Below are 21,565 nucleotides of genomic sequence, written 5' to 3' on the forward strand. Positions count from 1 at the left end.
AGCTTTCGAGATTCTGCTCTTCCAGAAGACTGCTCTTGCAAGCTCAGGATGGAAGGATTCGCTCTTTTCAAAGATACGAAGCGCTTCGTCAATGTGCACACTTTATGTTTAGCATGCTACCATCACTATACAGCGACGAAAGGCCACACTTACTTTGCTACAGTGAAATCCTTCAACCTGAAGTAGTGTTCCGCGATCCTGACGTGAACGTCCCCAGTATGATGATGATCTGCCCCGATGGTCCTTGAGAATTGACGGAGCGCCTTCTCATGATAATCAAGGCTTTGACCGAAGGTGCCCTGTGATGCTGTAACATTACCAAGCGCGTACCAGAAAAGACCAGATCTGTGCAGTCTTAGTAGTCTGCCTTCGTGCTTTGAGAAGTAACTTACACAAACGATCTGTCAGTATCCTGTCTTCTCACACTCTCTCGGTGTTGCAGGCCTTCCTCAAGTACCTTCGTGGCCTGGTCAATACGATCTGTGAGACAATAGACCAGACCAAGGACGATATAGTACTGTGAAAAATGCCATGGTGCGAAGTTCTCAATTCGCCGCGCGATGCTCATGCCACGATCGAAACAACGTTCTCCTTCCGCCCACAACTGGTTGATCATGAAGGCGTTTCCTAGTTCAAACCAAGATACGGCAAGACGGTTCGCATTCATCTGCATACCTCCATTAGGCTGGTCAAGCAACATGGCGTTGTACCTGCTGAAATTGGCAAGGGTAGCGTCAGGCTGATTTGTCTCTGCGCTTATACGTCCAAGATTGTGGAACGTTTCTGCGAGTACCGCATCGCATAGACTCACTGAGATTTCAGTGCCGACGCTAGATTCCTTCAGATTCGTTCTTATAGCTTCCGCAATCGACTGAGCGTGTTTTGTAAAGATTTGCGATTCAGCGAACTGCCCAATCTCGCAGTAGTATCTGAGGGTAAGTTGTCAGCCTGGTCCTACACATTTGGACGATTAGCTTACAGCCCAGCGTTATTGATGAGCATGCAATAACTGAGATCGTCTTTGGCGCTGTCAATAACCCGAGGTTCGTTTCTTTTCAGGTTCAGTATATGTGGCAACAGCTGCTCGCATTTGCGCCATCTCAAGATGTCGCCACGCCATCCCAAGGTCTCGAAAGGCCATATCTGCGCAAGCAGGCGAGTTGCAGCGCTGAACACCTCTCTATACCGCGCATCGCTCATCTTGGATTGGGTATAAGCTGTGACCAATCTGTGAATCATCACATTCCTCAATGAGTTATCTCTCTGGATTAGCGAAGATCGAATAAGTTCGCGCCGTGCTTTGGCATATGCTGTGTCTGATGTCGGATATCCCTCAATTGCCACTATCGAGTATTGTTTTAACATAGCCTCTGGAATACCATCTGGGTCGAGCAGAGAGAGGACGTCCAAAAGTGATTTGGCGTACTGTAGTCGTGACAGGACTAGGTCAAACACATACGATAGTGAGGCGGTCTCGTCCTCTGGATCTTTGTTCCGCGGAGTGTCCAGGGCTTGCACAAATTCTTCGAATGTCCAGTTGTTCTGATGGATGAGTGCCGCAATCTGCGCGATGGCAAGCGGCAAACCTCCAATCCTTTCAGCGACCACACGTCCACCGTTGCTTCGTCTCGTAAGACGCTCTAGCATGCGTCCAGACTCTTCGTTATTGAATCCCTCGATCAACATGGAATTCTGGGTAGAGAAACCAGACTTCCTCGCGAAAGAGGGGTCTTGACTCGTGACGAGCAAACAGCCAGGTCCATCGAGTGGCCATAGGAGTCCAAGCCTGTCGGGATCATGCATGTCATCAAAATGATCTACATTGTCAAAGACGATTAGCCAACTGGGGCTGGATACCTGCTGTGTATCTTCTCTGTTGAGGAAGTTTGCGGGGTTAGAAAGCCATCCCCTAACAAGATTTGCCGTGACAACATCATCTGTTGCATCCTGGGGCCTGACTTGTGATATTCCGAGCCTAATCGCAATCTGTGAGATTCCTGCTGCTACACTTGCGGCGCTGTCGGCATAAATCCAGAACACACTGTGAAACGATCCCGTCCCGTAGCAACGATACACGTATTCCAGGGCAAGTTGCGTCTTGCCAACGCCACCCATGCCGTAAAGTGCGAGGCTCCGAACTTTAGTACCCGTATTGGGGGGTGACGAGGCCGGCGCCAGGAAATAGGAGTCTAAACTGTCCAACTGGGCTTGTCGACCAAAGAACAAGGGGTTGCGGGGAATTGGGACGAGAAATTGTCTACCAGTCTCAAGACTAGTGATAGTAGGAATGATGGCTGGCGTAGAAGTGATAGACATACTGATTGCACGTACTGAATTGGTCGGATCCGTACTAGATCCGACTAACTCGTAGGCATACTCATTGAGCTCTTCGCGTTCGAGACACCACTCTGTCAAGCGTTAGAGGGAAGCTTCGAAAGGAAACGCAAGTTGCTACACCTTGGGATGGTGCAAAATTGTACTCACCAGGATCATTAGGTTTCGATGAGATACGAAGTCGCGCGTTTACAAGTGCACTTCTAATGAACTTGAGCACCAATGGATTATCAGAGCCATTACAAAGATCTCGATGATCAGAGTCAATCCCAACGATAGACTCCTCACGGCTATTTGTCCATACGAGCTGTCTGTCCACGAACTAATCTGTCAGTACAGTGAATGTGACAAGAACACCATGTAGTATCCGTGATCCAAAAACATACCTTAATTTGTTTGAAGCGAGGCCATGTGCGCAGTTTTGTGGCACGCTCTTCAAATATCGTAAGAATTGAGCATGTCACCCCCCCTTGTTCAAATGAAGAGCAACGTGCAGCCAGTTCTCTGATACATCCCTGGTCAATCGGTGGTTTCATCAGTCGCGGAGTGTTCAAATAAGGGAGCCACGCGATGTCTCTCCATTTGCTCTGTTCCTCGGACACGGAATGAGGGGTTCCCATGAGTATGGCGCCCGCTAGGTTGTTTCTGAACAGATCACAAGCTAACGTGGTACGTTCAGAGGCATGACGGAGCGTCTAATTCTTATCAGCAAGATAGGGAGCTACAGAATCTATGTAGCGCCGGAAACAGTACCTCTTTGACAATGATGCCCCCGAGACTGTGTCCCACGAAGAGTACAGGGCAAATCTGAAGTTCCAAAAGTTAAATTGACCTGGTCCAGCGCCCGATGAGGTTTCTTGGGTTACTTACAAGGCCGTCCTCAAGCAGAGTCAAGATGAGCAGCAGGAGATCTTGTCCTAAATCGGAAAAGCGCATCCATAGATTGGGATCAGAATTAGTGATATTATGGTCGTATGCATATAAAGCAATCCCAGGAGCGTCGATCCCCGATAACCAGAGGTTCCCAGCCTTGTCAGTCCACTCGTCTGGTGGTTTGGTACCTACTCCGGGCACTGCTATCAATCTGTGAAACTCAGAACATAATTCTTCAACGCTAGGGCGGCGGTAATCTAAGACCTACATGGTATGGATCGCTTTATCGCAGCTAAGCGGGCGAAGGGTGGGCTTGACAGGAGAAGCGCCGTCATTCTTCCATCGAGGCATTGCTGACCACTGCGCTAGCCTGACCCCCGAAAAGGACAATGAGATTGTGCTAGGCACCACTGATGGCCTTCGTTCTGGGAAGAGGTGCTTCAGATGCTTAGGACTGATCTATTTCATTGTATGTGGAGAGAATGAGGGACAGCCTTCAGCTAAACCAAGTCGGGTATAGATCCGTTATGTATGGCGCGCGCTGCGCCTCGTTGCCTGGCAGCCATCTGCGTCACTGCAGTTTGACCAGGAGGACTGGCATCACCGACGTCATCACGCAGCTTACTCAGGCAGGCGAAAAGCAAGTCTCGCACCATTTGCAGGATGTAACCCCGCATCTGTAGATTATCATCGACGGGCCGCACTACATGCCCGTGCCTTTACTCTTAGTCCTCCCGCCTTAAGTAGAACATACTTGCAGATATTTGTCTATGGATGATCATATCTTCGTACAGTCGATTTCTTATTAGAATATCACGTGCTGCCAGTCAACCTGCTTCTTCGACAGCAATATATGCAAACTCGACGTCGTCTTTACGTACCCGCTGCCTATATACGACTACTAAACGTATCGCCTAGTTATCGTCTAGGTATTTGATATATATATAGGCAGCGGAAATGGTGCTCTGGAAATACTGGCGATTTAATCAAGGGAGCTGTGTATACTATAACCAGTAGAGAGTACTCACTGATGGACTGCTGTACCGCCGGCGAAAGAGAAGACTATGTAACAAGAGGGGATATCTCTCAATTGGTGACTACACTGCCTGTCTGCCGGTGCTTCGCCTTAAGGATTCCCAACCATCTGTGTGTCGTCATCAACTCTCCAAATCATACAGCAAGCACCCTCCAGTCCTGAAGTTGTACACGAAAGCCTTTCCTACAGCTCCTTCTCTATTTGTTCCACCTTCGCCCTTGTTCTCTACCCACTTCGCTCTGTAACCCAGCAGTAAGTCGTGCAGCTCTTGCAGATATTTCCTCTCAGCAAGCGGCATCTTTTGTATAAAGTAACGCCACGAGTCTGGATCGCTGAGACGCGTCTCCTTGAGCAAGTTCATGACCTCTTCCTTTGACTCGATAGCAGCGATGGGTGCGGATTGGAACGCGGAAAGTAAATCTGTCGATCGCGATTGTGCGGCTTCGACAATAGACCACTTGTTGCTCTTCTTAGATCGATGTTGGGCGATAAGGACGTCGACGTTCGCTTTTGACGCGTTGGAAGTGTTGCTTGAGGTTGGTGGCGGAGCCTTGATGAGGCGGGCTGCGCTTCCTTCGCGTTCTTCGCGGTCTCGGAGCTCGTTGCGCAGGTAGTTCAAAAGATCGGTGCTGCGCAAATCTGTGTCTTCTTTCTTTGCGATGGATTTGACCTTGAGCTCCGGCTTGTCAGGGGCGACGCCGTGTTTGATCACGATCACCCAGCTATGTCTGTCTTCGCGATAGTGACGTAAAATGTCTTCGATGGAGTGCGCATCGACGGCGAGTTCGGCGGTATAGCCATGGGCGATGAGGTCTGCTACCATCTTGATGCCAGTGGAACGGAGGACGTTCGGATCGAAGCTAGCGACTAGACAGTCACAGCGTCGTGGCATCCAAGAGATGGATGGCGTATCTTCTTCAGCGTGCTTCCGCAAGAACGTTGACTTCTCAGGCTTCTTGATGTATCGGCTCATGGAGTTGACGAGTCTGTCCCACCCCAAGTTTACACCAACAGCGTGGTAAGCAGCCGCTGGATGTGCATGACTCGAGCCTCTCGGGCAGTATTCTTCGATCAGCTTATCGTACCGGCCACCTGCAGCAAGCACTTCCCTCTGCTTTGTGTCGAACAGACATTGGAAGAGGATGCCACCGGAATAGAACTTCTCATTGAAGCTGCTCAGTACACTGATGTAGACCTTGCGCTTCACGCCCCACAACTTCATGTAATTGATAACAGAAGTTAGGTGTGCAAAGACGACGTGAGTCCGATCAAGGCACTTGGTGCCCTCGAAGAGTCGCCGCAGCTTCGCAAAAGCCTTTTCTGGGGTATCGCGCCAATCGAAGCGCGCCAGATCATCTAAGGATGTCGATGGAATACCTATATCGGAGGACCGTAATTCGTTGCGAATCAACTGCCAGTTGTTCTTTCCGATATTCAGCTTACTAAGAACTGCCTTGACCGCCGCGCGCTTTGGAACACTTATCCTGCAGAATTCCATGATCATATCTAACAGGTCGGCGTGATTCAGATGGAAGCACATCTGCGTTGATCGAAATGAAGGAAACTCATCGATGATCTCATCAACGACCTTGAGAACCTCTGCCTCCTTCAAAGTAAGGTCAAGCGTATCGTATGACAATATATCAAAGTCTGCCTCGCCGTTACTACGTGGAGCACTTCCGGTGTAGTCGTCACGATAGACATGACCAATCGTAAAAGTCTTCTCCAGAAACGCTCCACCTCTACCAATACTACGTGCATACGGCAATGTCAAGTCGTAAGGTAGCTGCACCAGGGTTCCAGAGGGATCGAAAAGCTTGACAACTTTCGTGTCCGCATAGTGGTCGGACCAGGGTAGTAGAACTTGACGTTGTATCTCTACAGCGCCATGGCTCCGAAAGACCATGGCCAATCTGTCCCTCACGAGATTCTGTAGAAGCACATCATTGGCCTTGATCTTCTGAGTGGTCGCGCTCAGATCCCAAGCATGGTCTTTTGCTTGCGTATCGGGCTTTTGTGAGAAAAGAGCAGCCATCATCTTTGCGTAGTGTGGTGAGTTTCGATCCGAGAGGGCCTTGAGCGCTTCTTTGACGGCCTCGTCCTCCATCTGAGCAGGCACCTTGCCGCTTCTCAGAAGCTCCGTACATCCAGGTCTCTCTGAAGGGCGATGGCTGATGAGTGACTTGATGATGCTACCCTGCAACGACTTTTCCGGTGTCTCAAACTCTTGTGGAAGATCATGTTTCCGCTCCCGCAACGATCGAATGACTTTGTCGCGCTCCATGGCAGTCCTTAGAGGAAAACACATCTCGAAGAAGATGATGCCCATGGAGTACATGTCCACCTTGTTGTTGTAGTCGCCGATAACGGTCGAGCTGAGCTCAGGAGCAACGTAAAGCGCGGTACCGACACTCCGCGTCATGTCGCCGCCATCCTGGGTACCGTTGGGGGACTTTGTATCAGGTCTCTGATACTGGCCACTGGTGGCTAGTCCAAAGTCACCAATCTTAGGCACCTTAGCCATATCGATGAAGACGTTGTCAGGTTTGAGGTCACGATGAATGATACCGTGGCCATGGATGTGAGCGAGCCCTTCGAGAATCTGCCGGAACAATCTCCAGTACTCGTCTGGATCGTCATAAAGTCCGGTACGTATCAAATCTCGGAGTGTCTGCTTCTCGCAAAACTCCATTTGAATGTACAAGATTGACCTCGAGGGTTTTACAGGTGTTGAGTCGGACATGGCGCGTTTCTTGACTGGCGAGAGTGGTCCTATACTTGCCTCATCTTCTGTCTTCAGTCAGCTTGTTGTACAGATCGATCCATGCCCTTGGCTGCTTACCTGAGTCGGAGCCAAAGATTACTGCACCGACGTCATCTTCCGATTCTGCATCAGACCCAAATTCGATCTTGGGATATCCACTGGAGCTGATGAAGTCTAAACCACCAGTGCTTTTTCCGTAACCGCCACCATCAGTCGTAGTGGTGCCTGGAGAAACGTCCGATTCCCAGTCAGACTCGTCGCCATCTGACGTTGCCGAGTCATAGTAATCATCTGCTTCGGCCTCTGGCCAGGCGGTGTAATAACGTACCACACAGCTGTGGTTGAGCCGTGAAAGTAGCATGACTTCCGAAAGAACTTCGCTTAACGCTGCAGCAGACTTCTGCTTGATCTTTTTGATAGCATACAGACGACCATCGACTTTGTTGCGGGCCTTTACGACTTCGCCGTACCCGCCCTTACCCAAGCGACCTTGTTCGGCCCAGTCATTCGCGTATCGTGAGTATGATGGAACAACACCAGAGGAAGACTCTCGTCGCAGCCTATACCGACCCAATGAAGTTGAAGAGTTCCTCGAACGTACAGGTGTGGGGGGTCGCTCGTATACGTCTACATCGTCGCGCAAGAACTCACATGGGATGAGGTCAAAGGCCGAGGGTCGTTTCTTGGGGTCGGGCTTGAAGAACTTGCGCAGAACTTCTTGTAACGGTTCGGAGCAGCCAAGAATATCGGACAGTTCTTTTGGCGAATTGTACTTTTCAGGCACATCGAGGCCGAAAAGCATCTGAAGGAACGTGACGCCGAGATCCCATACATCCGTCTTGCGGGTGTGACGCGCATCCTGAGACAGCTCGGGCGCTATCCAGTAAAACGATCTTACAATCTTCATCGGCTGTTCATCCCAACACAAGCTTCGCAGATGATAAAGAGAGCCTTGAAAGCTGGCGTCGGTTAGCAATACTGTGATTCCACCACCGGGCGATCTCTTGAACAGGATGTTGTGAGGGTGAATGCGCTTATGGACTATACCGTTGCGGTGATAGAAGTCCAGTGCTTCTAGAAGCTCGATGGTCCAGGAACGAACTCTTGCGACTGGTAGGGGTCCATCGTCGGCAAGCCGCTCGCCTAGAGATCCTTTGTCGGCGTGATCCATGAGGATGCTAATCTCCCATCCTGAATCGGGTAGATGCTCTACTTTGAACTCCAGCACCGCCATGATGGCTCCTTGCCGCAGTCGCTTGATCTCTTCCATCTCGTCTTCGAATTCCATAACGGCCTTTTTTAGCTGTGGGCCAGCAGCAGCGTTTCCGCCCCCCACCCGAGCACGTTTTAGTACTAATGTAAGCGTTGCTGTGCTTCCGGCCGGTTTCACCAACAGCTGTTCGGTCAAAGGGCCAGAACGCAAAGGAAGCGGATTCTCAACGCCACTGCATTGGATGGTCGTGTCTTCGTGCTGGATAACGATCGTCCTGTCGAATGAGATGTAGTTGTTACTTTCGGCGCTGGGAAAGTACGAAGGCGGAGTATTGGCGGACACACGGTGCTTCTTGCGCTTTGCCAACAGGTCTTTTCGGCGCATTTCGTCACCTACCATCTGCTGCAAAAGACGCTCCTCCTCAGCCTTCTCTTCGTCACGCTTTTTCTGCAACTCTTCTTCCTGTTGCTTTAGATGTTCGACAGCAGCGGCTTCTTGTACTGCTCGCTCGGCGTCCAGATTCTCGTAGGTACCGTCCGTCTCGCGGACAGCGATCTCGTCCTCTAGTATCTCTTGAATGGCCGTCGCAATATCGTAGATCATCACCTCGCCTAGCAGTTCACGAGGTCGAGACTTGAGCAGGCCATAGAGCCTGTCCCACGTGCTTTTCCTAAGGCTGCCACAGTCCTCTAGTGAAAGTTCGGGCAGGGTCTTGGGGTAAGTAGCGGTAAGCTTCGCACAAAGCGTGATGGAGATCTTTTCGTTAGAGAAAGACGTCAACTTGACGCGCAATACGCGATCTGTAGTTTTCTGCCATCTAGTTAGCGGAGGTCCAGTGATGAATACTCTGGTTTTGCACAATTTGGATGCAAAACTTGAACACATCTTAAAGGGTACGTTGTCGCAGGTCTCCAGGCCGTGTGGGCGTAGAGCCTGGACGGCGACTCTAACGGTGAGGTTTCTCTACTTACGCTCCATGCTCCCTTGGCTTCTGATTCTTCATAGTCGTCCATGAACACAGCCTTCAAGACTTCGCGTTCATCTTCTTGTGCCTTCTCGTAGGTTTCCGAGGTGTGTGAGACCAGCGAAGGTCGCGGTTCCCCGAGCGGGCTTGTTGGGCCCATGTCGTCATCTCCCGGCGTGGATGCATTGTGCGTTTGTTTCTTGTTCTTTGGTGTTCTTAGCGGTGCCATAGTGGGCTACTGGTGGTTGATTGAATAGGCCGTCATATAGTATGGGTATTGACGGAGAGACTAGCAGCCGTAGCCGCTGCCCTTCACACTGCAGACATCTCGATCTTAAAAATTTGTAGTGAATGAAAAGTGATGAGAATGGCGATATGTAGAGACTTCGTGGCCAGCGCACGTCGAGTAGCGGTCGGTGGGGGCGATATGTTGGCGACGCCCCGCTACCCTTCCTTTCCGCGCCATCCCTGCAGGCGCCAGCAGAGCCGCCGGACGCGACTTCCTCTTGTCTGGAGATCAGCGAGCAGGCACAACAAACAGCACCACACCTTCCCTTACCCTGACGATGCGCTAGCAGCCTGTCGCATGCTATCCCGGAGGTGTTTGCGACTCATCTGGAACTATTCGAGGTGCACGAAAACGTCCAGTCCACCTTCAGCCCTCGTTTTCTGCGAGTAAACAATCCGCCAAACAAACACGGAAATATCCACACGGCGCATGCGATCCCCATCCTCCCACCAACCCTCTTAGTTCTCTCCTCTCGCCCCACGACGACGACCCACGCTTCGCCATGTTCTCGTGGATTACCGGTCCGCGCATCACAAACGTGATAGAAGATCTCCAGCCTGGTTTGTCTCACTGAGCTACGCGTCCAGAGACGTACTAATAGTCTTAGAAAATGACTACGAGTCCACCTTCATCGAACCTCCCGAGACGCCCGCTCATCAGTTCGCCGTCAAAGCTTTCAAGCACGCCATATTTGGAACGCCTGCACCCGAAGAAGCGAAAGATGCCTCCAAGAAGAGCGAGAGGAAGGCGAGGATAGATGCAGCGAACGCAAAAGCATTTAATCTCCCCGCGCCGAAAGAGAGTGGGCCGCCCATCTCTCCCTCGAAACAGCCAGGCGGCATCCTCATGACGCCCGGTACCGCAAGCAAGGGAAGGAAGCAGGTGTCGTTCGGGTCGCACGTGGTAGACAATGAAGGCAAGCGCGGCAATATTGGCAAGACCGGCATACCAAGTGACTGCCCCGGGAAGTTCCCGAGCCCTTGGACACCTGGCACACAACTGAAGCTTGACCCGGAAAGTGACAAACGACCGCGCACCCGCCTCACCGAAGCCCTCCTTGACGCGCGGACAACCACACAGCCGAAGTCGGGACAGAAACCGAAGGCGCGAGACGACAGCGACATCACAATAGACTTGGGTGCCCCGCGTTCGGAGTCTGGAAAATACTGGAAGGAGCAATACGAGAGCTACGCGGACAAGAGCGAGAAGGAGATGAAGAAGGTCATTGCTAAGCAGCAGCTGGCGAAAAAGTTCGCCATGAAGAAGGACGGTGAAGCCACGGAACTATCCACCAAGCTCGAGCAGGAACGCAAGCGATACAGGCAACGAGAGCGAGACCTGGAACAACAGAACAAGGATCTTCAGGAAAGGCTACGTCAAGCGATGGCCGAGAGCATGTCGTCGAGTATCGAGATCGCAGCGCTGAAAGCCCGAATCACAGTCCTAGAAGCGTCAGGCTCGGTACCTTCCTCTGAACTTCAACAGAACAAAGCTCCATTCGAGATATACGAAGATGCGAATAAAGATAACCCGCAGTCGCCCACACGTGGCTTAGATATGGATCCTGAAGTGTCATTCGCTCCCAATAACAGCATGGCTTCGTCTACCAAAGAGAACTCGTCGCCCAAGCCCCACCGTCACCGCCGTGGTACGATCCCTGACACATTGAACCGACCAGTGCTCCCATCCAGACTTGGAACAGCAGAGGGTGAAGCCTCTATCATCCTAGGCAGATCGCCTCGTGCACCGGCACGCCCCTTTGAGGTTACACTGGAGAAGGCGCTTGCACAGCCTCAGCAAGAGCAACCCCAGAGATCGCCACTGAAGATTCGCAGACCAGTCGCAACTGACGAGAATCATGCGCCAAAATCGCCCGCCGCGATCCCGCCGTCCAGTCCGTTGCCTGTACCATCTCCGGGTCTTGATCCCTGGATGGAGATTAACAACAGTTCGATAGCGCAAATGGACAAAATGGCTCTACCGGTCTCTACTGGTCAGCCATACTCACGGCCTGAGTGGAACCCACCACCAAAGCAACATCGAGTATCGAAATCCGTATCGCACGTAAGGTCGACGGAGACAACCAAGTCAAACGAGAAGGTCACAGTTCCCGAGCATAAGGCTGAACCCACACGACGCCGAGAACGTGCGACTGAGAAGGCGACACACGTCTCAGAGCTCGAGGCAACCTCCGTTTCGTCGAAGAGAGAGGAGAGACAGAGGCCGGACGAGTCAAAAGTCAATGCAGCATCTCACCATGCTCCTACCGACAACAAGTTTGACCTCTCGAAAATCACAGCACACCATGCAGAAGGTTCTGCGCAAGTGACGCATGACCGGAGCCAGATGTTACCTGTTGACCGCAAAGAGCAAGCAAGAAGAAGACTCGAAGAGAGAAAGAGGCTGAGGAAGAACGGTACTACGATTGTTGGTTCTTGATTGTTCACTGGCGTTTTGCATAGGAGTGTGTTGCGTTTTCGTCTGGTTGATCAATATGTTCAAGACATATGTTATCGGAGTATGGGGTTGTCCTGAGCATTGGATTCTGGTTTATCGCACGATACCTTTATATGCTTCATCGTTTACAGCATTCAGTTGAATATTCATACATTGTATTGTTACTTCTCATGCAGAGCGCCTTACGGTGGCTCATAGGGTATCGTCCCAAACGCCTTAGAAATGCTTCATCGCCCTGTGCAAAGATCTTACTTCTTACCTGAAGCAATATCCTCCAACGCCTTATACACCGGTATAGTAGTCTTCTCCAGCTGCGCCCGCTGATACGACGTCATCTTCCCAAGCACATACTTGCTCACCACATTGGGATCCCTACTTTCGGGTCTCCCTATTCCAACGCCTACTCTCCACCACTTTACGCCTCCCAGACTTCCCTGACAGCTCTTAATGCCGTTATGCCCTTTCGCGCTCGCGGCACCATCTCGAATTGTAACCTTACCCAGCGCAGACTCAAGCTCATCGTGCACAATAACCAACCTCCCTTCTAACGTCGCACTCCCCGCAGCCTGCCGTACGCCGCGCAACCACTCACTGTAAGCCTTTTTCACTGAGCCCCCGCTTATGTTCATCAACGATGTAGACTGCCAAAATGTCCAGTCGTCCATTGCATCTTTGTCTGTCGCTACTCTCCGGTATCCGGTCAGGCCAAATGCCATGTGTGTGGCTGGAGGTTTTGAAATTAGGCCCGACATGCCCTTTTGGAAAGGGCCATAGCGCTTTGCTTCTGCGAGAGCGGAGGTGACGATGTGGCCAGCAGAGTGGAGCGTGTTGGCGTAGGTTGCGCCTGGGTTGCCGATGGAGGCTATGAGGAGGGGGTATGCGGTTTGCGCGGCGGGTTTCGCCATTGAGGGCGATTGTGGTATGGGAATGGTCGAGTCGGAGGTTTCGGTGGCAGGCTTGTGACTTTGCTTTGGTGACTTGTTCGGCTGGTTGCGGGGTTGGTTTATTGGTGTCTCGGTGTCGGAATGTGTGGGCGTAGGAAGGGCGGAGTCGTGCCTTTGCTTCTCTTGTTTACGCTCTTCTTTGCGAAGCTGTTTTCGCTTCCTTCGTCTTGCGGCTGCGGTCGTGGGCTCGTCGCTGCTGTACTCGCTGTCCTCCGGTGCTGAGGTTTGGACATTTTCTTGGGGATCGGCAGTAGGGATTAGCGAGGCCGCCGAAGGGCTCGCCACGTGCGCACGTGTGCTCGCGTCTGACATGATAATAGCGGAAATGGTTTCTGGAGAAATGACGGCAGGAGCATTATGCGGGATGTTCGGTCATTAAACTAAGCAACACTGTATGCTGGGTCCACTCTGTGAAGAGTGCCATGGTTCGTCATGACAGCCGCTGTGAATTGTGCCGCTCACAGCCACACGTAAGAGTCATAGGGGATTGGTAAGGGCGCAGCATGGCAAACCGCCCTTTTCCGGATGTGACAAATATGTCATCATGGAAGATTGGAAACGATTTTGCAGACTTCATTAGCATGTGGATAGTGATTTGAGATGCGCATCGGAAGGTACAGATCGTGAGATCTCTTGGCGTACATCATTGCTCAGGAACAAGGGTCCCGGTTCCACATCGCTCTAACCCCGATGACACTCGCCACTTGCGCGCCTCTAGCCCTCCTGTCAGGCAACTCTTGACTAATTCACTCGAGTACGAGCGAGCGTATCACAACCACATCTAAACCCTCCCATCATCTCGACATGTCCGGACGACCATCAACGCCGCCACGAGCGACTCGCTCAGCGGGCAAGCTCCCGCCAAATCCGCCCACTCCAGAGCAAATCAGGCGCATGGAGGAGGCTCGTCTGAGGGCGAAGGCGGCTGCACAACAGACACAATCATCGAAACCTTCACCAGCGCCGGTCGCAGGTGCGAAGCGCGCATACTCGTCCATCACCGCCGCGCAAACTCCAGCCACCGTTCGTAATGCGGCTGCAGCGTCTCCCCAGAAGCGCGACCAAAATGGCTTCATACAGCCACCCTCGAACGATTATATCCAGCCAGCGAAGAAGTACGCGAGATCCGACTTCATCGACTACGACTTCAGTAAAATGACGGACACGAAGGGTGGGTTCCTGAGTACCGTAGACGACCCACATAATAAGGCTATGCGGAAAGGACAACAGAATGAGGAACAGAAGCCAGAGGGCGTATCAATGGTAGAGTGGGAAAGGGAGCGCATAAGACGAAAGCTCCGCGCCAACCGGGCCGGACCTTATGAGCCAGGTATCTCTATCTTGGACACCGTCAATGGCAAGGAAGAAGAAGACGAGGAAGCCGCACTGCTCGAGGCTGCTGAAAACGCCGAGATCGAAAGCGGGACATTCAAAGGCAAATACGGCGACGGCAAGCGCGACGTAAAGGGCAAATGCCGAGAATGCAATAGTCTGGAGATCGACTGGAAGTGGCAGGACATATTCGGCATCGGCGTATGCAGTATCTGCAGGGAGAAACTTCCAGACAAGTACTCCCTACTCACCAAAACCGAAGCTCGAGACGACTACCTCCTTACCGACCCCGAACTCAAAGACGAAGAACTCCTCCCTCATCTCGAACGGCCGAACCCACACAAACAATTCTTCCATCCTATGCAACTCTTCCTGCGTCTGCAAGTCGAAGCTTATGCCTTCAGCCCCCAGAAATGGGGTTCAGCAGAGGCGTTGGATGAGGAGTATGCGAAGCGACAGGTCGTGAGCAAGGAAAGGAAGCAAAAGAAGTTCAAGAACAAGCTCGAAGACCTGAAGAAGAGGACGAGAGTGGAAGCATACAAACGGGCGCGGCTAGCAGGCGATAACGGCGATGCGCAATTCGGGCAGAAGATAAAGGGAAGGTATGATCGACACGAGCATGAATGGGGCAGGAGTGTGCTTGACCCGGAAACGGGCATGACAAAGAAGAGGTGTGAAGAGTGCGGGATGGAAGTGGAGGAGCTGGAGTTTTAGATAGTTTGGAGTGACATGGCGATACGATGCGCAATATGATACCCCATATATACGCGTTCTTCACAGGTAATGCGTTTCACTTTCCTCTCGAACTGTGTGCTCAGCGTATTCAGGCATACTGATCACGCTTAGACAGGATCGTGTCTAGCGCACAGGTTGGGGCTCGCAGCCTATCACCGTCCTTCAGCGCTAGCCCCACTGCCCCTCCTTCGCTACTGCCTCACACGCCACGTCTCGATCTCCACCTCGTCGCTTGGTCTCCTTTCCGCATCCACGTCGGCCCATAGTGCTCAGCAATATTTAACTACAGATTGCGGAATCATTCATCGAAAGAACTCACGGGCCGGTAACTCAGTGGTAGAGTGTAGGACTGCAGTTGACCAAAAACCGTCTTCCCGAAGTCACCGGTTCGACTCCGGTTCGGCCCTGAACGTTTCTTTTTGCCTTTTTGTCAAGCTAACAGTATCTTCTTTTTGCCCGCAGCGAGGGCGTCGAGAACTGGCGCGGCGTGGTGCGTGGTTGAGGGCTGTGGCGTCCTTTTTGCGCCGGTGTGAGCATGGTGGGGCAAGACACACGTACATTTGGACACTATACGTCGCAGGGACAAACGAAAACAGGATAGGTCGCTTCATAACCCTGCTACAAAAGATACGCAGCGCGTTGCCAGAGAGTTTCTTTCGGAGCGAACGCCTCTCAAATAACCTTCGATTATCGCGGGCAACCCTTTGTTCAACACAGATAGATGTCTTCCACCTGCGAATCCTCTAGTCCTTCCATCGCTTCACCCTCCATTAGACCTAAGACAAAACATTCGCCGATGAGCTGATAATGCCCAGGTTCAGCATTTGGTCGGACTACGAAGGGCATCTCGAGCCCAAATAAGATGACAATCTCGTCTCCGGGCTGCACGTCAGGATATACGAGGCCCATGAAGCCCGTCGTGCTCACGAAGCACTTGAAGTTCGAACTTTCTTTTCTGTCGTTAGCGCGACATTCGACATGTTCTAGCTTTCGGTTGAGAGGTTCTGGGGCTTCGAGTTCGATCCTACCATGCATCCTACGGGAGATTGGTTCGTCTGTCGTACTGTTTCCCGTCGTAGACTTGATCTCATCATTGTCTTTCCCCAGATCGCAGCCTGGAGAAGTTACATCGTCTTTGATACACGACCAAATGCTTGTGACTTGCGGCAATACTTGATCATCTCGCCGGGGGTGTATATGCGCGCTCGCGACATACGAATACGCATGCTGTGTAGGCAACGATGTGTTGCAGTACACGGAATGTGCTTTGTCCAGAAGGTCATAGTAGTCGCTGAACGAGTCGTTGCCACGACGGGGGATAAAGCCTTGGATTGTCAAAACGCGTACTCCCTGAACCCGTAAGCAAGGAACTTTTTCCACCCGGCCGATGTGCTCGTGTTGGGCGAGAATGGTCGCGTTTGATGCTCTTCCTTTCGAGACTGAAGAACCGTTGGCTTGTAGGCATCCCATCAGTATACCCGATGATCTTGGTAACGCCTCTGTCCAGTCTGGGATCCAAGACGGCCAATATTCTCCTTGTGTGGTGATCCGAGCATGAGGCCTCTTCTGGTTGGTTGTCGCCACTGAGCCAGCGTCTTGGATGAATGTAATGTTTGTATAAGCTCCTTGAACTTCCATGCATGCAACGCAGGCAGAGAGGTACACATCTAGAACCGGAAGGCTGTAATCCACTATGAGGCCTGGGCTGGGTATGTTATGTCGAATCATTAAACCTATTATCCCATAGACCTTATCGCGTGGGTTCGTGGCTTTGCGGGGGCGGATGATGCGCAGGATGTTGGCCCTACGAGCAGTCAGCACGTTCGCATCATTGTTGAAGCAAAATGTACACGTGAACTTCACGGAAGAGGACTTAGAGCGTTTTGTGATATGTAAGTTCCCTCCCACAGTTTGAGTTGCTGACCGATCCAGACTCCATGTAAAGGTTACGCAAGACGTCAATCTCCGCGAGTCTTCTACATTCCACCAGGAAATCGCAGGTATGCGCCTGAAGGCACGCGCTGATTAGCTCCTTCCATCTAAGTGTATTGGGGCCAAAATATATCACCGCCTCTCGAGCTAGAATCAGCTCTTGCAGAGTCCAGACGCGCTCAAACCAGGGCAAGCGCATTACGCAGCTCAGAGCATCGGTACAGGCCTTTGGGATGTGTAACTCATGTGTAGAGGGTAATTTCCATGGCAGCCACTCCTGTCGATCCTCAGAGGCTGCATCGCCAAATGATCCGTCGGTGAGAGCTCCCAAGATCTCGGCCTCACGACCTCTCCAGCTGTTGAGCTTATCGATTATCGTCTCCAAATCTTTGGCTAGATGAATCCTACATGGCGGGCACCAGATTATCACTCTCTCCGCTTTTGAGTAAATTTGATCCATCATTGGTATTTGGAGAGACTTCTCTGCGTTGTCGCTTTGGTTGATGCATATTGCGTCGATCCAGAGTAAGCGCCAACCTGTCGCAGGCCGGAGAAAATGAAGTATGTGACTAACTGTGACGCTCACGTGTAAGGTCGACTTATCGACGTTGGAAGGAGGATGAATAGTGCTATTCGTGGCCGTGCCGATATCCTTGTTCAGTTCGAGTGGCCATCCAGTTCCATAGCCCCAAGCGTAAGAAACCGTTTCGTACAGGGGAAGGTCTGCAATCGAAGCTTCAAGCAAGTAGGCTACATCTTCGGGGTTTGTGGGCCATGCGAGGAGCCTGATGGTATCTTGTGGCCTGTGCAAGGCGTGATACTGATAGGTCTCATGCATTGGAGGCTTCTGCTCTTTCGCTAGTACGTGGCATCCTTCGCATAAACCATCATCTTCTTCTCCTTCAAGGACGTATCTTGAGTCTGATATGCGAAGACTGTTTTCGGGTCGCTCTTCTGTAGCCATTATATTGATGCTCTCTCGAGACCTGACAAGGTCCATGATTAAGGATGAAAGTAGGCGTATTCATGCCCATACAAGAAATCGTAAGAGCGTACAGTTGGGAAGAAGCGACCGTCTTCCCGTGATTTTGCATACATCCCCACTATGCGATAATGGGCTGGCAATTGCAGTCACATGCGATATCAAGCGCGGGGTGGTCTGCGGCACAGTTATGGCGACCAGGGTGATGTCGGAGGCTAGTACTCTTCTGATTATACGGTCGGCTACTCGCTTCGTTAAGCAATGTTTAAAACCGAATGAAGCGTCCTTAAAAGTTCAACTCTTAGTAACGTTCGCGATGCTTTGGGCCCCCGCTGGTGACGACATCGGGAAGAACGTGCCGAAAGACGCACAGCCAGTGACCAGAACGTCACCACCTTCGGCCTGCGTCTTCGCACATCGGGTACATGTCGGAGACGATTTAGCGATGCGCATGTCGATGGGAACGGTGTCGAAGATGAGAGGAGTTGCACAGCATCACCTCCGCCATAAGCTGGAGACTATCTCGTCCTAGCGTCGGATTTAACTAGACACCATAGCCCCGGAGCATTACAACACGAAGCCACGCCCACGTCAGCACACACATGCATCTAGACGCCGTTTCTCCATAATCTTGTCAGCACCACATGATCGTCAGACGAGTATATCAACCTATATCTCGATCAATTTTCATCGGCACCGCACAAAGCTCGTCATTCCATCGACTGCGTCCGAGATTCTACACGTCCACAATGTCAGCCATCCCGATCGTAGTCTGTGGCAGGAACCCAAACATCGCAAAGGCCGTTCGCGAGGGCGTGGGACCAGAATACGATGGTACGCCGCGATACTTTGCGCCACGCTCCACACATACGTATCCAACTAATACATTCATCCAGTAATCCACATCAACCTCTCCGTCGAAGAAGCAATCATCTCCATCCCTCACATCATCTTATCCAGAACACCAGCCAACCCTACCCCCAACATCGGCTCCATGAACTACGGCCAGCGGCCTGCTGCTGTTGCTCTTGGAGGCGGCTTCAACGACGAGATGTTTGCGCAGATTAAAGCTTCTTGCGGAGATGAGAAGATGGTTTGGGTGCGCACGGATATCACGAGGAAGGATGAGATGCCGGATTTCAATGAGCATGAGGCGTATGGGAAGGCGACGGCGCAAAGGTTGAAGAAGTGTTTGGATGGGTTGAAGGTTGGGAAGGAGGGTGGGGAGACGGAGGGGATGTACTGGTTTTGATGATTGTACTGGACTCGGTGCATATGGGTACGTAATGAAACGGCAGCAAGCGATATAATTATGATTTTCCAGGCTCCAAGAAAATTACATGTCGCAAGAGCTCTCTTTAGGGGACATCATGGCACCGTTGCAAGTTGCCCTTGGAGAAGGAGTCACTTGGAAATGGTTGTGTCTTTTGATCCAAACAACAGCCAAAAAAAGTCAAGAGAGCAGGCTCATGGGAGGGAGGTCTAGTACTTTTGATATTTCAGAATTGGAAGTAGATTTTGATGCTGTCTTCCTTGCGATCGAAAGAAGATTATATATTGACATCGCCTGCGGGCGTTCGACTGCCGCAAACATGAACTTATTGTCTGCTCATTTTAGTGAGCCTCAGGACAGAAATTTTGTCGTGAAAAGTGCCAACTTTTATTAAATCAAGAAGCTCAGACATTTCCAGATCATGAGGACACACACGTCCAAGTTTGAAGTCGTAAAGCCAGAATGCGCCATCGGACATCGTCTGGCGCAATTCCAGCGAAAGGATCTCATGGTGGGCCATAGTGGGCTTTTTGGAGGGAATAAAAGGACAGTGATATTGAAGAGGGCCGGAGTTCATCGCAGAAATGGGAAGACTTTATAGCTGCACAGAGCCATGTAGAAGTTGCAGGGTTGTTTTTGACAGCCATAGAAAGCATAGATATAAAGATTGTGATCACGGCTAGCTGACCTTCTCAGCATTCCGCCGGGACATGTGTCAATTGCTCTAAGATTTTGTGCAAGACGACCAGATCATACATCGGCATCGCGCAATTTTGATGTGTAACCTTAGTGACGAGCAAAATATATAATTGAAGGTGTTCTATTTTGGTGAGGAGACCCGGTCTCATGCGAGGGTCTGATACGTCTTTCAGAAGAACGAAGGAGCAGTCTATATGAAGAATAATAACCAGTTTTGGAATTGTTTCAAAGGAAGTATTGTAGGAGAGAAGAGAAGGAACAGACCACCGTAAGCTTTTGTATTCTCAATCCCCAACGGCTAGCGGAATAGCCTGTGCCTTGTTACTTTTCGGTGTCCAATTATCTCGTTCGGCGGAAACATGTGTTCCTTTTCATGTCGCTTTTCGCACTGCTTCAGTGTGCGCGCGCACTCGAACATATTTTGAACATGACGAACGTGGGAATTGACCAAGCTAATTTGAGGGCGGGAGGGGGAGACAAAGGACATGAACGTTGGTCTTGTGAAATTTGAAATAAGGGCGAAAGGCACAGGCATGAGGCTCATTCTGCCAGCTCTTGAGGAATGCACGACTCCCAAGTGTGCGATAAGAAAGAGAAGATACTGTGGAGGAAAAGGCTGGTATTTATACCCGCTAGCGTGCGGAGCCGTTCAAAAGAATTGCAACAAACCCATAAAGAAGTAAAGATGCGCATGTCCCCAAGGCGTTGCTTTGTAGACTTCGTCCCACCAGTCTTTTGCTCCACATGTCACAGCCCAGCTTCGTTTTCGGTCTCATCAAAATCCCAGTACACTTTTTATTTTGACTAGAGAAGACTGCAAAAACACTAACACATGGCGCAGACAGAGTCTGTCTTCTAGCTCGTCTTTCATGTCCAGGTGTCCTTTTCGTTTCGGTTTTTTTTGAACAGAAGAAGAAGGAGAACACATCCAGTGCTTTCCGAAGTTGTTTGGACAGCAAACATAAGTAGGTAGTTTCCTAATTTCGGTACTTCCGCAATGCAAAGAAGTCAGTAGGAAGAACGCCATAGCACGCCTTGCGATGCATTTTTTGATTGAACCTGGCTACCGGGAAGCGCAATTCATTTGCCGGTGATTGAGGCCTTTTGGAGGAGCGCACAGGAACATAACGATGTCGTAGCCTGAATTTCGCAACATGTGAATGAACGTGGTGAATTTTTCAGAAAAACAGGCAGACATGCACGATTTTGACGGCTGTTTTGGTCTTTTTGTCCGCAGAAGTATAGTGAAGAAAGAAGAGAAGAGAAACACTGAGCGAGATATTTATACCCAGGCTCAGCGCCCAGTCCATAATACCCGCATAGTGTATTTTTGGTTCCCGCAGACCACACTCCACAAGTCCATCAGCTGCCGACATTATGTTTTTGAGTTTTCCAAGTTTGGAAAACAGTCGATCAAGCGCTCATGTGTCGTGAACATCTTGATTTCGTTCAGAGGCACATGCGAAGATGTTTCGCCGTTTTTTGTTGGCATCAAGATACGTGCCGATCCAACAACGCGTATCCGCAAACTCTCCACGGAAAGCCGATCAGAACTCCACCGCTTCGCAGTTTCTGATGTGGAATTGCAGAGAAACAATCTCATGATATCGCTCTCGGAATTTTTTTCGAAGAGGCGCATCCGTATGAAGCATTGATTGTCGTGTGGGTAGTTTTTAGCAAAGAAGACCTTGCTCCATGATGGCGAGGCCTGTTATTTTCGAGGAGAAAGCGGAACAGG

General features: G+C 51.0%; 6 protein-coding genes and 1 non-coding gene across 7 annotated transcripts; 4 read left to right on the plus strand and 3 right to left on the minus strand.

Moving 5' to 3' along the window:
- Positions 1 to 149: 149 nt before the first annotated feature.
- Positions 150 to 1,803, minus strand: J4E88_006594 (uncharacterized protein; the record flags this gene model as incomplete). Its single annotated transcript, XM_049400219.1, has 3 exons — positions 150 to 345; positions 393 to 929; positions 980 to 1,803. The coding sequence occupies 3 exons, from the start codon at positions 1,801 to 1,803 to the stop codon at positions 150 to 152; spliced, it is 1,557 nt and encodes a 518-aa protein (XP_049253838.1).
- A 2,561-nt stretch (positions 1,804 to 4,364) lies between these two features.
- J4E88_006595 (uncharacterized protein) lies at positions 4,365 to 9,413 on the minus strand (the record flags this gene model as incomplete). Its single annotated transcript, XM_049400220.1, has 3 exons — positions 4,365 to 7,033; positions 7,086 to 9,030; positions 9,192 to 9,413. 3 exons carry the CDS (start codon positions 9,411 to 9,413, stop codon positions 4,365 to 4,367), a joined length of 4,836 nt encoding a protein of 1,611 aa, XP_049253839.1.
- Positions 9,414 to 9,975: 562 nt separating this feature from the next.
- J4E88_006596 (uncharacterized protein) lies at positions 9,976 to 11,912 on the plus strand (the record flags this gene model as incomplete). Its single annotated transcript, XM_049400221.1, has 2 exons — positions 9,976 to 10,033; positions 10,081 to 11,912. The coding sequence occupies 2 exons, from the start codon at positions 9,976 to 9,978 to the stop codon at positions 11,910 to 11,912; spliced, it is 1,890 nt and encodes a 629-aa protein (XP_049253840.1).
- Positions 11,913 to 12,178: 266 nt separating this feature from the next.
- On the minus strand, positions 12,179 to 13,186 carry J4E88_006597 (uncharacterized protein; the record flags this gene model as incomplete). The annotated part of the gene is made up of 1 exon (XM_049400222.1): positions 12,179 to 13,186. The coding sequence occupies one exon, from the start codon at positions 13,184 to 13,186 to the stop codon at positions 12,179 to 12,181; it is 1,008 nt and encodes a 335-aa protein (XP_049253841.1).
- Positions 13,187 to 13,678: 492 nt separating this feature from the next.
- Positions 13,679 to 14,920, plus strand: J4E88_006598 (uncharacterized protein; the record flags this gene model as incomplete). Its single annotated transcript, XM_049400223.1, has 1 exon — positions 13,679 to 14,920. The coding sequence occupies one exon, from the start codon at positions 13,679 to 13,681 to the stop codon at positions 14,918 to 14,920; it is 1,242 nt and encodes a 413-aa protein (XP_049253842.1).
- A 340-nt stretch (positions 14,921 to 15,260) lies between these two features.
- On the plus strand, positions 15,261 to 15,348 carry J4E88_006599. Its single transcript has one exon. It is a non-coding gene; the product is annotated as a tRNA-Cys (tRNA).
- A 3,256-nt stretch (positions 15,349 to 18,604) lies between these two features.
- On the plus strand, positions 18,605 to 19,107 carry J4E88_006600 (uncharacterized protein; the record flags this gene model as incomplete). Its single annotated transcript, XM_049400224.1, has 2 exons — positions 18,605 to 18,689; positions 18,752 to 19,107. The coding sequence occupies 2 exons, from the start codon at positions 18,605 to 18,607 to the stop codon at positions 19,105 to 19,107; spliced, it is 441 nt and encodes a 146-aa protein (XP_049253843.1).
- Between the last annotated feature and the right edge of the window lie 2,458 nt (positions 19,108 to 21,565).

Source organism: Alternaria novae-zelandiae (assembly GCF_023758075.1).
Source record: "Alternaria novae-zelandiae strain BMP 2774 chromosome Unknown scaffold_13, whole genome shotgun sequence".
Taxonomy (NCBI): Eukaryota; Fungi; Ascomycota; class Dothideomycetes; order Pleosporales; family Pleosporaceae; genus Alternaria; species Alternaria novae-zelandiae.